Raw genomic sequence first — 15121 nt, forward strand, 5'->3', positions numbered from 1 at the left:
CAGATTACTGAAGACGACGTCGAAGTCAAGAGATCAGTCACAGTAAATTTCATAACTACGAAAGAGAACTTTGACACAGTGAACAAGCTTGTTAACCATTTCTCAGGATGGCACCAGTTGAGGAAAGCAGTTGCATGGTTTCTAAGGTTGAAAGAGTTGCTGCTACACCTGAGCGGTAAGAGAAAAGAGTACCGAGCCACTATCAGTCAGTCTGAAAGTAACCCTGATAAGCAGAGAATGCTTCTACAGCAGTATATGCATCAGCACAAGACCACATTGGGCAAGAATTCATTGACCGTGGAGGATTTGGCCAAGGCTGAGAAGGAGATAGTTTGCTTCAGTCAAAGACAAAGATACCCAGAAGAAACCGAAGCTCTACAGCAAAATACTCCAATCAAGAAAGGTAGTCATATCTACAAGCTGGACCCTACACTGCAAGATGGAGTACTGAGGGTGGGAGGGAGACTAAACAAATCTGCTATGCCAGAGGAGGCCAAGCATCCTGCTATCCTTTCTAAGGACCTCCGGGTTGCTACTCTCATTCTTCAGCATATACACCAGAGTATTGGACACAGTGGGAGGAATCACGTGCTTGCGAAGCTAAGACAAAGATACTGGATTCCAGGAGCTAATTCCGTAATAAGAAAAATACTCTCTGAATGTATTGTTTGCAGACGGTTACACGCTAGAGCTGGGGAGCAGAAAATGGCAGACCTGCCTGAAGACCGTTTGTTACCAGACAAGCCCCCACTTACAAACGTAGGGGTGGACTATTTCGGGCCTTTCGAGGTAAAGCGAGGACGGAGCCTTGTCAAGAGATATGGTGTGCTTTTCACTTGTTTGACCATCAGAGCAGTTCATATTGAGGTGGCACACATGCTTGACACTGATTCCTGTATTAACGCCTTGCGGCGCTTTGTCTGTAGAAGAGGACAGGTGTCCATTATGCGTCCTGATAATGGCACTAATTTCGTCGGAGCTGAGAGAGAACTACGGGAAGCTATTGAAGGTTGGAATCAGCTTAAAATACAGGAAGCCATGATGCAAACAGGAATTAAGTGGATCTTCAATCCTCCGGCTGCATCCCACCACGGAGGTGTCTGGGAAAGACAGATACGCACCGTAAGAAAACTACTCAGTTCTGTACTGAAGCAGCAAGCGCTGGACGACGAGGGACTCCAAACCGTTCTGTGCGAGGTCGAAGCCATCATTAATGACCGACCGATAACCAAGACATCAGATGATCCCAATGACCTCGAAGCCCTGACTCCGAACCACTTGTTGTTGTTGAAAACACAGCCAGCCATGCCCCCGGGAGTCTTCAAAAGGGAAGATCTGTATGCCCGTCGGAAGTGGAGGCAAGTTCAGTATATGTCAGACCTCTTCTGGACCAGATGGACAAGAGAATACTTACCTCTGCTACAGGAGCGTCAAAAATGGTCCAAAATAAAGAGGAACTTCATCGTCGGAGACATTGTCTTAATTGCGGATGATTCAGCCCCTAGAAATTCTTGGTTGATGGGAAAAATAATTAAGACCATGCCAGACTCCAGAGGCGTCGTTCGTCGCGTCTGTTTGCAAACCAAGACCAGTACCCTGGAGAGACCGATCACAAAGCTCAACCTGCTACAAGAAGCAGCGTGAAAGGCTCCTGAACGAAAGAAAAAAGTGGACACTTGTATTGTAAATATGTTGAACTCATTAGTTTATGACTCTTAATGTTTGAGTAATTGATATGCTTCATGTGCCTAGTCAATTAGGGGCCGGAATGTAAGAGCCATAAAAGCTTAAGAAAATACTTTAAAATAGTGGCTAAATGGCATAATACAGTTAATTTACCTGACCGACTTATTGTATTAAGAAACCCCCTATTTTCTTGCTCCAGTAGTATAGTCCGACACCCCCTTCATTCTTGCCACAATGGAACAGTCCCTAAGCCACACATGGGTGCAGCCATCTTACAGTTTTAAACTGCACGTGGTGAAAGAGGCAGAAGCTGTGAGGTTTGGAGCAGTACAGTTTTTGACCGTGTTCGTTTATACGTGTTTGCTTTGTAATTCTGTTTGTTAAGTGTTAAAGTAAACCGTTTAAAAGACAAAGCTACGTTTGGGAACGTTTTATTTCGACACGCGTCTACTCGATGTTAAAAGCCCCACAGCCCAGTGGCTGCCTGTTTGGAAACTAAGAAGCGCCACTACAAGAATCATTAATGGAAGTAAATAAATATGGAAAACTTCCCATATTCAGAATGCAAATCCCCAGCCTTGATCAATGACCAAATGTAAGCAATAACCATGACAGATTTGCTAATTATTGACAACAGTCCTACTGCAGATTTCAGCCAGCATTCACTGACCAGGGTCGGCCACGAGAGATACAAAAGTGTGCTCGTTAAGTTTGTGTGGATTCTAGCCCCACCTGATGTTGGAGATCCAGTACGGCAACTCAATCCCACTTGGGGACCTAGTATGTTGGTTAGACATAATTATTTTTTATTGTAGGTCCCACACTCACGTCAGAGATGTTTAGAAAGAACAATCTTTTATTTATACAGCACCATACCACGTTCAGGATGTCCCACCAACACCTTAAACATTCACTCCCTCCACCACCGGCACACTGTGGCTGCAGTGTGTACCATCTACAAGATGCACTGCAGCAACTCACCAAGGCTTCTTCGGCAGCATCTCCCAAATCCATGGCCTCTACCAGCTAGAAGGACAAGGGCAGCAGGCGCATGGGAACACCAGCACCTCCAAGTTCCCCTCCAAGTCTCACACCATCCTGACTTGGAAATATATCGCCGTCCCTTCATATAGTCGCTGGGTCAAAATCCTACAACTCCCTGCCCAACTGCACAAACTGCAGCTGGACTAGAAAGCAGCTCACCACCACCACCTTCAAGCCTAACTAGGCATGGGCAATAAATGCAGGTCTTGGCAGTGACACCCACATCCCATGAACAAATTAAAAAATGCATTTCATAACCAATGAATTACTTCTGAAATGTAGTCACTGTTGTCAGAAACATGGCAGCCCATCCAGAGCCTACAAACAGCAATGCGATAATGGCCAGATCATCTTATGATGTTGGCTGATGGATAACAATTGGTCAGAGGGAAGAACTCCCCTGCTCTTCTTCCAAAAAGTGCCACAGGATCTTTTACATCCACCCGAGGGGGCAGAAGTGGCCTCGGTTTAACTTCTCATCCGAAAGATGGCACCTCCGACAGTGCAGCACTGGGAGTGTCAGCCTGGCTTTTGTACTCAAGCTTTCTATAGTGGGATTTGAACCTACGACCTTCCGACTCAGGCTAGAGCGCTGTCCACTGAGCCACGGCCAAGACGGAAAGCCATTTAAGGGGCCTTCAGAGATGCAATTCCTCAGGTCACTAATGCTGCAGGTTAACAAGCCATCGACAGCACAGAAACAGGCTATTCAGTCCAACTAGTCCATGCTCCACACGAGCCTCCTCCCACCCTTCATCTCACCCAAACAGCATATCCTTCCTCCCTCATGCTTAGAGCTCCCCCTTAAATGCAGCTACACCATTCGCCTCAACCACTCCGTGATAGCGAGATCCACATTCTCACCACTCTCTGGGTAAAGAAGTTTCTCCTGAATTCACCATTGGAGTCATTAGTTAGTTACTACCTTGTAGTTACAGGCCCCGAGTTCTGGACTTGCCCCCAAGTGGAAACATCGATATCTAACCCATCACACCCAGTCATAATTTTAAACACCCTCAGCCTTCTCTTTCCTAGAGAAGGCAACCCAAACAGGTCAATCTTTCCTAATAAGTCAAATCTCAGTTCTGGCATCAGCCTAATAAATGTTTTGCACCCTCGCTAGTGCTGCTATCATTTTTAGAATATGGACATCTACCCCATTTAGACTCATTATCCCAGTCAGTTATAGAGGACTAAACAACCTCCACTTCTAGTAATAAACTAATCCCAGCATTAAAATTTCCAGGAACGTTGCAATTTCATGGGGCTCAATAATCAGTCCCACTAACCTCAATCCACAAGAGCCCCACAAAGCTCCTTAACAAGGGACAAACAGCAGGCCAAGATAACTAGCTCCAGGCAAACACTTCCAAGTTGCTGTTAATAAACTAGTGAAATGGGGCAGATACCCCAGTAGCCTGATATCTGGTGAAAAGCTTAAATACACTCAGCAGGCATGCCACTGGGTCAAGAATCATTAATGGAAGTAAATAAATATGGAAAACTTCCCATATTCAGAATGCAAATCCCCAGCCTTGATCAATGACCAAATGTAAGCAATAACCATTACAGATTTGCTAATTTCACCACTTTATTAATCACAAGTTGTTGCGCAGGGTTTGCTTGTGTTTCCTGTACAGGAACAAGGCGATCAAAGAAGCAGAGATCAGAGAGACAGCAGTCACAGTCAGGGCCACCATCAGGACCACCTCAGACTCCGCACCTAAACAGCAATGAGAAACCAACAGTGAGTGAAAGAAATACTGAGGGGGAAATGGAAACTAGCAGTCGGCCAACTCACCACCTGGAGACCTCTCCTCCATCCGTTGCTCAACCTCATTAAGGGACTCGGTTGCCAGGTCTGTCACATCAGTGTCCAGAATGACCAGGGGTCCAAGGGAGGCCTCACCCTCCCACTTCAATTCAGCATCACTCCCTGCGATATCAAACATTCCAGTTAGAGAGGGTAAAGGGCAACCTCCAACATCTAGAGAATCAATGTCCTACCAGCGTCAGGTACAAGATCCCTCCTTCCTCTGGAATCAAATCCAAACTCCCTTGTGGCACTGCAGTTGCCCAAGTGACAACAGGCACAAATGTCATTGTTGGATACTTCCAATGGAGCCCAGCTAAACAAGAGAATCAGTTTCACAATCAGGTTGGGCATCACTTCCCCACACAACACATCCCTGAGGGAGAGAGGGGGCACTTACACATTCTGCATCTTCTGGAAAGTACAAGCTTTGCTCATGGAATCTCTCCGATCCACTGCAGCAACCTTCAGGTGACAGGAGATGAAAATCTGAGGGACACAGTCAACACAAGTCATTATATAGTGACTCCCTCCCAACTTGGGAACTCAATGAACAGGTGGATTCAGGGGACAAGTAGCAGAATGGATAGCAAGCTGGCTAGAAACAGAGAAAAGTGGTTAATGTTAGTGATTCATAGGATCACAGGATATACAGCAGAGGGATTTCAGGGGAAACTTCTTTACCCAGAGAGTGGTGAGAATGTGGAACTCGCTACCACAGGGAGTGGTTGAGGCGAATAGTGTAGATTCATTTAAGGGGAAGCTAGAGAAACACAGGTGGGAGAAAGGAATAGAAGGATATGTTGGAGAGTTAGATGAAGAGGAGTGGGAGGACACTCATGTGGAGCACAACCCAGTTATGCAGATTGGCTGTAAATACTTTGCAGTGGTCGGCTTCCTCTTACCAAGGAACGATCATCGCCAAAGAAGCGGAAGGCATCCAAGTCAAAGTGGAGCTTGTCCAGCTCACGCTCGTCTCTTGGCAACACGAAGGTTGAGAAGGAGTCCTCAGCTTTGCTGTCCAGGAGGCAACTGAAGAAATAATTTTAAGAAAGGGACATGGAGTGAATCAAGAGAAGCCATTGAGACAGGATCAGCTGGAGAAAGCAGAGCGCTCCTTACCCATTGTAGTCAATGATGCTGTATCTCGGGGTGGAGTCCGTGTCTGGGCTTAACGTAGCGACACAGCGATCAATGTAGAGCTTCAGGGGCATGTGGTTGGTCATTGAAACAGAGGCCTCAATGTGAATGAGGTCACCCAGGTAGTAGACAGTCGAGGTGCGCTCTGTGAGCCAGTCATCTGAAGTACAAGAGGGACAAGGGTTGGAGACTGGGTACAACTGCCAGTGGGTGACTACAGGAAATCATTCCCCATCCACCCATCACATACCGTTCATTAGGCGCAGAGAGAATGACAGAAGCCCCTCTCCAGACTTGGTGGAGCTGAACGGGATCCAGGTGGGCTTGATCGGGTTACTGCTCACATTGCCCTTCCTGGAAAGACAACGGAGCCATTTTAGGACAAGGTCAGAGAACTACACCAGCTGTAGACGTTATTTGCGACAGTGTAAAGAATCTTACCTAAAATAGTGGCACTCAATGGGAACGACAGCTCCATTAGTTCTCACAATGACAGATCCATGGGCCTTGGGGGTGTGGTTCAGGTGGGTGGCATAGACCAGGAAATCTCCAGACATCTGAAAGACATCAGGTTCAGAAATGGACAACTTTCTACTCAGGTGGTTGGAAGTTGTGCAGCCTCAGCAGCTAAAGCAAGGAGGGGGATTGCAAGCACAAGACAATTAAACAGAATAAAGATTCAATGAAAGGACAGCTTCACTTCAATAAAAGGAGCCACAGGTTGATAATTTAGAGCAATGAATAGAACAAGATTAAAGCCTCATTTAAGCCAGACTCCCCTGTATTCTGATACAAAAGGAGTGGAAGAAAAAAAACTCAATATTGTAGATAACTAAACCCCCAGTGACCTGAAAATCCACAAGACAGGATGTAAGGAAGGAAAAGTTAAGAACTAAGTGAAGGATCAAGGCCAATAAGGCAGAGATCAAAGTTGGAGACGCTCAGGAAAACCAGTTAAAGCAAAGGACAATACATCATTCAACACAAGTCTGGAGGTTTTAAAAGCAGGAGACAGGAATCAGGGTAGGAAAAACAAGTTGGGTCTATTCCAGACACCAAGCTTAGAGCAAGAGTTGAGGAATCACATTACCTTCACTCTGCTGCCACACTCATGCAGCCCATAGTCAAAGAGGACGGTGTGGTTCTGAGAGTAGATCCCGGTTGACGGACAACCTGCCGTCCCCAGGGTCAGGTCAGCAGCTTTAATCAGGTGCCTGGTTCCAAATAAATCCATCTGTACCCTGACCAGCAGGTTGTGCTCTCCACACTGCACCCTCACAGTCTGCAGTGGAGACACACTGCGCCCCTCAGACACACTGAAACCGGAGCCAAAGGGAGACCCAGGAGAAGGGACTCGCTGAGGCCCAGGGGTGGCTTTTACTCTTCTCCATGGAAACCTCTGGCCCCCAAACTGTTGCCAAATATCAGAGGAACAAACAGCTCCAACTAACACCAGCACTGGGAGCAAACCCCTCACTACAAAATCCCCCATGATACTAAACAACTCAACTATCCCTGCACCCACCAACAAGCACCTTTTATACACACAACCTGCAGTCACATTGAGCCGATTAACCCCAATCTCCACAATTTCTACCCAATCACAGAACTCATGGATTTATTGCCAGGAGGGCCTATTTTAATTCAACCAATCGGAGTGACCCTTTTGATTGGGTGGTTAAGCAAATCTACAGTAATCTTTTTTGTGTGGGTGATTAACCAATTAGTTTATAAATAAAACTTTAAAGGAACCTTAACAAATTAATTTAAAATTTGGCTGCTCTTTTTGATTAAAGCAATTGACTGTAACTTAAGAAAACATTCGACCAATTAGGGGTGCTCTTTTGATTAAACTAATCAACTGTAAATTAATAAAACTTTAAATAAAACTTGACAAAAGAAGAAAAAAAAATAATAAAAAAAGGAAAAGAAAGACAGAACTGATGGATTTATTGCCAGGAGGGCCTATTACAATTTGGTCAATCACCCCCACCTGAAAGAGTCCCACAAGGGCACATTTTGATGGGCACCATTAATACAGTAGTCATCCACTTTGGATCTAAAAAGGATAGATCAGCGTACTTTCCCAATGGTGAGAAGCTCGGGATTTAGAAAGTTAAGGGGTGATTTGATTGAAGTTTTCCAGATATTAAGGGGAACCGATAGGGTACACAGAGACAAACTAATTCCGCCGGTTGGGAGTTCAGGACAAGGGGACATAGCCTAAAAATTAGAGCCAGATCTTTCAGAAGTGAAGTTAGGAAACACTTCTACACACAAAGGGTGGGAGAGGTTTGGAACTCTCTTCCGCTAACGGCAGTTGTTGCTGGGTCAATTGTTAATTTTAAATCTGAGATTGATAGATTTTTGATAACCAAAGGTATTAAGGGATATGGGCCAAAGGCGGGTATATGGAGTTAGGTCCCAGATCAGCCGTGATCTCATTGAATGAGGCGACAGGCTCGAGGGGCTGAATGGCCTCCTCCTGTTCCGATGTTCCTATGTCTAATGTGGATTTCTTTAATTGAGCCATAAAATGACATGGGTTGTCCCGGTGTCATCAACAGAGGAACGAATTTATACCTGGCCTCCCTCTTTAAGTTGGCACAACTAACAAAGGAACTCAAACACAGAATGTTCTTTTGACAAAACAACAGGAAACTCATAAAAGTAAATCATAATTATGTTACTCGTGTCGATAAGACTCTCCATTCCCTGCGGTGCCCATCGGTTGCGGGAGGCCTCGAGTGTACCGGTGGGCATTGCCCGCTCCCTCTCCAGGGAGCCTGGCGTGCAAACACTCGGAGTCCAATGGGTTTTCCAGAAGCTTCTACAAGTGGCTGGATCCGGACGGGATCATTGCCTCATTGAACCGGATCGGAAAGTTGGACCTTAATCAGTTGATATGTACTGTGGGACATTAGTTCGGACAGGCTCTTTGTTCTTGTTAGTGGTGTCCTGTCCCTTGTGGGGAGGACCCCTTATAGATGATCAGTGTGGGCCTGAGCTTCACCCACTGCCCCTAACTCGTAGTCTGCAAAACAGGACAAGCTCCCCCGTCCCTGCTGATAACTAAAAGGACATCACGAGGGGGAAACAGTCTATCCAATTAAAACCCCCAAATAGAGGCAAAGTCACTCTAATTGCAATTGTCCTGTTTCATACAGTCGGATAAAGAGTGTGATGGTAAATGGAGACTGTCACACTGCAACAACAACACCAACTTGTCATCATATCGCACCTTTAATGCAGAAAAACATCCCAAGGTGCCAAAGGTGGAGTGAAGGAAGGGGAGGATCCACAAATGGCCGAGCTGTGGGAACATGAAATCTGAGGGAGGTGGTTAATAGGGTCTGATCCTCTGAGGTTGGGATTTGGGACCTTTTTTGCGCAGAGCACAGGGAGCTTTACTGTGTATCTAACCCGTGCTCTACCTGCCCTGGGAGTGTTTGATGCGACAGTGTAGAGGGAGCTTTACTCTCCATCTAACCCGTGCTGTACCTGCCCTGGGAGTGTTTGATGGGACATTGTAAAGAGAGCTTTACTCTGTGTCTAACCCGTGCTGTACCTGCCTTGGGAGTGTTTGATGGGGTAGTGTAGAGGGAGCTTTACTCTGTATCTAACTCATGCTGTATCTGCCATGGGAGAGTTTGATGCGACAGTCTAAAGGGAGCTTTACTCTGTATCTAACCTATGCTGTACCTGCCCTGGGAGTGTTTGATGGGACAGTTTAAAGGGAGCTTTACTCTGTATCTGACCCGTGCTGTACCTGTCCTGGGAGTGTTTGATGGGGTAGTGTAGAGGGAGCTTTACTCTGTATCTAACTCATGCTGTATCTGCCATGGGAGAGTTTGATGCGACAGTCTAAAGGGAGCTTTACTCTGTATCTAACTCATGCTGTATCTGCCATGGGAGAGTTTGATGCGACAGTCTAAAGGGAGCTTTACTCTGTATCTGACCCGTGCTGTCCCTGTCCTGGGAGTATTTGATGGGACAGTGTAGAGGGAGCTTTACTCTGTATCTAACCGTGCTGTACCTGCCCTGGGAGTGTTTCATGGGACAGTGCAGAGGGAGCTTTACTCTGTATCTAACCCATGCTGTGCGTGTCCTGGGGCTGTTTGAAGTGACAGTGTAGAGGGAGCGTTACTCTATATCTAACCCGTGCTGTACCTGCCCTGGGAGATTTTGACGTGACATTGTAAAGGGAGCTTTATTCTGTATCTAACCCGCGCTGTAGCTGCACTGGGAGTGCTTGATGGGACAGTGTAGAGGGAGCTTTACTCTGTATCTAACTCATGCTGTAACCTGTATCTGTTACATCGTTATATTATCACATTATTCAATGGAACTACTTGTTACATTGTTATATGGAACTACTTTGGTTAGTGCATTTATACTGCTATGTGGCACACTGTGTCAGGCAGTGCACAGTGCAAGGTCGGACATCTTGTATCACTCCGCACCATGCGGCAGCAAAATCATGAAAGCACTGAGTAAAAGCTGTAAACTAAAAAGGAGTTAAAAGTGTCTGTATTACATAGTAATAAAAACACAAGGGGACACAACAGTATCTAACTTATGCTGTACCTGCGCTGGGAGTGATTGATGAGACAGTGTAGACGGAGCTTTACTCTGTATCTAACCCGTACTCTTGCTGCCCTGGGAGTGTTTGATGGGACAGTGTAGAGCGTGCTTTGCATTCTATCTAACTCCCCACCCCACAGAGCCCTCTATTTCATTCTCCCTCATCTATGCTACCAGCCTCCTTTACAAATGAACAGGAGGAGTCCATTCAGGCCCTCGAGCCTGTTCTGCCATTCAATTCGATCATGGTCGATCTGTATCTCAACTCCAAATATATCTGCTTCAACCACTCCATGTTCCACATTCTGTGTAAAGAATGTCCTCCTAAATTCTTAATTTGATCTGTTAATGGCCATCTTATATTCCTGCCCATTTGCCCTCACCATCTTGTTGCAGTGGTGCCTTGTTACACCGCCCAATGTTCAACTAAGCAAAGCATTCAACTCACGTAAATCAGACAAAAACATGACAGAGTCAAAGGAGGAGACATTAGGACAGGTAAATGCCTGGACACTGATGTAGGTTTTAAGCAATGTATTAGGAGGAGAGGTTGAGGGTTTTAGGGAGAGAATGTCTGAGCTGAGGTGCCAGATGTCTGAAGGCACGGCCACCAACAGGGGGTGATGGGAGGTGGGGTGGGCGAAGGATTTTGGGCGGGTGGGGGAAATACACCAGAGGCCAGAGTGCAATGAAAAAGATAATTGATCATTTACCAATCCCCTCAGCACTGTTTGATTCCACTACCCACCCATGTGTGATGGTGGGTGGTAGGTTACATCACTATATTCAAAAAGGCAATTGTAACTAACCTTTAAGGGATGTTAAATGTGGAACAGAGCCAGCAGAGTGACAGTACGAGGCCAAGACACACCTACCGCCAGCGGACATGGAGCAAGATGGCCAATTAAGGAGATGCTGCTTTGGTCTAGTCTCTTGACCCCGATGTGGGACTGGAACCTTCTCACAGCGGACTCCTAGCTGGGTGTCTGTAACCCCATCTACTCGCTCTAGAAAGATGGCAGAAACTCCCCATCGCTTTCATCCCTTTACAAAGGTCACAATATTAATGCAGAGAAGCTGGGATTGTTCTCCTTAGAGCAGAGAAGGTCAAGGGAGGGGTTCAAAATGGTAAGGGTTTTGATTAAAGTAAATAAGGAGAAACGGTTTCCACTGACAGAAGGGTTAGTAAATAACGTCATTGACAAGAGAGCCAGAGGTGAGGAGACTTCTAATATAAAGAAGAAGTTGTGATCTGGAACACGCTGCCTGAAAGGGCGGTGGAAGCAGATTCAATAGTCTCTTTCAAAAATGGGAATTGGATAAATACAAAGAGGTGAAAATGGCAGGGATATGGGGAAGAGCCGGGGGGAGTGGGACTAATTGGAGAGCTCTTTCAAAGAGCCAGCACAGGCGCGATGGGCCGAATGGCCTCTTTCTGTGCTGTATGATTCCAGTTGCCATCCTATTAAGGCCACAATCTTATTCCAGGTGCAAATGCCTACTTTCAACTACCCAAAACTGAGCGGTGTGTGGTGAAATTGTCAGTTAAATATAGGCCTCCAAAACTGGTCTAGTGTCATTTAGACAACTTAGTTCAAACCACCATGACAGTGTATTTAAAATCCAGTTCAACACCATAGACTGTAACTCAACCAAGTGACATTTCAATTTTATTGAAGCATTTTTTGACAAATAAAGCAGCTCATTTGAGGGAGAGGATTCAGTTGTGTTTCCTGGACAGCAGGAAGTCCACCAGAGAGGCGGAGATCAGGACCTCAGCTGCCAACGTCACAGCCGCAACCAGAAGCAGCTCAGAACCCACATCACCTGCGGAGAACGAGAAGCCAATATGGAGTCAGGAGTCACCTCGATAAGAACTCGGAACATCCTCACGAGTCCCAACAGCTTCACTATCCACCGAATGAACCACGTCCAGATCTACATCCAGAACGATCAGAGGTCCAAGTGAGGCCTCACTCTCCCACACAGGCTCAGACTCTGCAACAATTAGTTCCATCCAGTTACAAAACATCCTTCTTCACCCTCAACACCCAACACCACCACAACATTCCAAGCTCAGATGGGACCTCCCTCCTGCACCTGGAGTGTGGTCTTCCTCCAGATCGCAATCTCTGGGCTCTGCAGTTGCCCCCATCGCAACAGGCACAAACCTCATTGGATCCTTCCAGCAGGGACAGGCCCAACTCGTTCACCGGGGACCATCTAAACAAGGAAGCAAGCCATCAGTCAGAATGCATCCATACGCCAAAAAGAAAGAGGTCCACCATTCGGGGGTAGATTTCTCGCACCGGTTGGCTGGCTTCTGGAAGGAACAGGCTTTGTTGACCGAATCTGTCCTTTGATCTGCTGCAGCTACTCTCAGGTGGCAACTGATGAAGATCTGCAGGAGACACATCCAGGAGTTACTCAGCGTCAACGCTCACCGTCTTACCTTCCAACATCTGGCCAACTCTTACCAGGTCCCTGGCATCCTCAAAGAAGCGGAACGCATCCAGGTTGAACCAGAGCTTGTCCCGGTGATCTCGCGGTGACACAAAAGACGAAAGGGAGTTTTCGCCTCGGCTGTGTCAACAGGCAACTGGAAAGAGGGTGGGAAAGAGCTGCCCGATTGCCTGCCTCTCTTCCGCGGCCACGTTCGCGCCCGGGTGGCCCTGGATATGGAGTACGCGGAATCCACTGGCACGCTTGAGGCCTTCCGCGACCGGTGGGCGCCGCGGAGAATGGAGTGCATCATCACCCCCGGCAACCAAATTTTAATTTGATTTGTTAAGGTTCCTTTCAAATTTATGTTAATTTACAGACCTTATCGTTTGCGACCCTTTAAAAAGGGAGCACATGGTTGACTTTTAATAGGCCGTTGCCTATGATAAAGAAAGAGGCAGAGATTGGGTTGACCTTCTCCAAAACCATCAATAGAAAGACATTGGGCGATGTCATCAACCAAAAACCAAACCAAAGTGCCCCCATTGGTTGGAGAGCTTTGGGAACCATCGGCCCAAAGTCGCCTGTAAAAGAAAGAAATAAAGACTTGTATTTATATAGCGCCTTTCACAACCTCAGGACATCCCAAAGCACTTTACAGCCAATGAGGTACTTTTTGGAGCGCAGTCACTATTGTAATGTCGGAAAGAAAGCAGCAATTTGCGCACAGCAAGCTCCCACAAACAGCAACGTGATAATGACCAGATCATCTGTTTTTAGTGATGTTGATTGAGGGATAAATATTTGCCAGGACACCTGGGGATAACTCCCCTGCTCTTCTACGAAATAGTGGCCATGGGATCTTTTACGCCCGTCTGAGAGGGAAGACGGGGCCTCAGTTTAGCATTGCGGCCGAAAGACGGCACCTCCGACAGTGCAGCACTCCTTCAGTCCTGCCCTGGGGTGTCAGCCTAGATTATTATGCTCGAGTCTCTGGAGTGGGACTTAAATCCACAACCGTCTGAGTCAGAGGCAAGGGTGAGTTTGGGATCGATACAGGGTTATGGAGAGAGCAGGGCAGTGGGATTAGTTTAGGATTGATACAGGGCTATGGGGAGAGAGCGGGGCAGTGGGATTAGTTTGGGATTGATACAGGGCTATGGGGAAGAGAGCAGGGCAGTGGGATTAGTTTGGGATTGATACAGGGCTATGGGGAGAGAGCGGGGCAGTGAGATTAGTTTGGGATTTATACAGGGCTATGGGGAGAGAGCGGGGCAGTGGGATTAGTTTGGGATTGATACAGGGCTATGGGGAGAGAGCGGGGCAGTGGGATTAGTTTGGGATTGATACAGGGCTATGGGGAGAGAGCGGGGCAGTGGGATTAGTTTAGGATTGATCCAGGGCTTTGGGGAGAGAGTGGGGCAGTGGGATTAGTTTGGGATTGATACAAAACTATGGGGAGAGAGCAGGGCAGTGGGATTAGTTTGGGATTGATCCAGGGCTTTGGGGAGAGAGTGGGGCAGTGGAATTAGTTTGGGATTGATCCAGGGCTTTGGGGAGAGAGCGGGGCAGTGGGATTAGTTTGGGATTGATACAGGGCTGTGGAGAGAGAGCGGGGCAGTGGGATTAGTTTGGGATTGATACAGGGCTATGGGGACCATGTGGGGCAGTGGAATTAGTTTGGGATTGATACAGGGCTGTGGAGAGAGAGCGGGGCAGTGGAATTAGTTTGGGATTGATACAGGGCTGTGGAGAGAGAGCGGGGCAGTGGGATTAGTTTGGGATTGATACAGGGCTATGGGGACCATGTGGGGCAGTCAGGTTAGTTTGGGATTGATACAGGGCTATGGGGAGAGAGCGGGGCAGTGGGATTAGTTTGGAGATTGATACAGGGCTATTCGGGTAGAGCGGGCCAGTGGGATTAGTTTGGGATTGATACAGGGCTATGGAGAGAGAGCGGGGCAGTAGGGTTAGTTTGGCATTGATACAGGGCTATGGGAAGAGAGTCGATCAGTGGGATTAGTTTTGGACAGTGACGGCTGATTTACCATTTTGGACAGGTGTGGCCTACACTGCCTAACCAAGCCAGCTTGTTCCCATGGCAATGGGGCCTTGGCACAGTCCTCCCAGCAATCTGCCTGACACTTTTTGCGTAGTCTTTGTGATGAAATGCCAACAAAAAAGACAGGGCTGAAGTGGGAACTGCCTGACCATCGTGAGCCGGAACGCTCAGCCGCTGAGTCGAGGACATGACTACGACCCCTGCACTGGAAGTCTCGGAGAGGCAGGTTTGGATTGCTGCATCGGAGAGAGAGAGCTGGCACTGATTTGATGGGCTGAGCCATGAGACACCTGAGCCAACAAACTCATCTGATTGGCGGTCCGACAGAAAACCGCTCCCACCGCACGTGC

At 47.2% G+C, this 15121-nt stretch overlaps 2 protein-coding genes across 3 annotated transcripts in view; both read right to left on the reverse strand.

The window, feature by feature from the left end:
• Positions 1-4303: 4303 nt before the first annotated feature.
• The window catches only part of LOC147090550 (zona pellucida sperm-binding protein 3-like), a 46563-nt gene continuing 35745 nt past the window's right edge, over positions 4304-15121 (reverse strand). Inside the window, exons 1-8 of one of the 2 annotated variants that reach the window (XM_085977300.1) lie at positions 6774-7219; positions 6125-6240; positions 5934-6037; positions 5666-5843; positions 5449-5575; positions 4738-5032; positions 4532-4666; positions 4304-4453 (exon numbers count right to left, since the gene is read on the reverse strand). In XM_085977300.1, coding sequence (XP_085833426.1) covers positions 4940-5032; positions 5449-5575; positions 5666-5843; positions 5934-6037; positions 6125-6240; positions 6774-7175 — 1020 coding nt within the window. In that variant the 5' untranslated portion in view covers positions 7176-7219 and the 3' untranslated portion in view covers positions 4304-4453; positions 4532-4666; positions 4738-4939. Of the gene's footprint in view, positions 4454-4531; positions 4667-4737; positions 5033-5448; positions 5576-5665; positions 5844-5933; positions 6038-6124; positions 6241-6773; positions 7220-15121 lie in introns of those variants that run through there. The other variant, XM_085977301.1, reaches the window with a different exon arrangement.
• LOC147090551 (zona pellucida sperm-binding protein 3-like) overlaps positions 11988-15121 on the reverse strand; it is a 32879-nt gene continuing 29745 nt past the window's right edge. The window contains exons 13-16 of the mRNA XM_085977005.1: positions 12745-12809; positions 12577-12668; positions 12417-12490; positions 11988-12094 (exon numbers count right to left, since the gene is read on the reverse strand). Coding sequence (XP_085833131.1) covers positions 11988-12094; positions 12417-12490; positions 12577-12668; positions 12745-12809 — 338 coding nt within the window. The remainder of the gene's footprint in view (positions 12095-12416; positions 12491-12576; positions 12669-12744; positions 12810-15121) is intronic.

Source organism: Somniosus microcephalus, unplaced genomic scaffold, assembly GCF_052327205.1.
Source record: "Somniosus microcephalus isolate GS21.2 unplaced genomic scaffold, FLI_Smic_1.0 unresolved_chr4, whole genome shotgun sequence".
NCBI classification, from domain to species: Eukaryota; Metazoa; Chordata; class Chondrichthyes; order Squaliformes; family Somniosidae; genus Somniosus; species Somniosus microcephalus.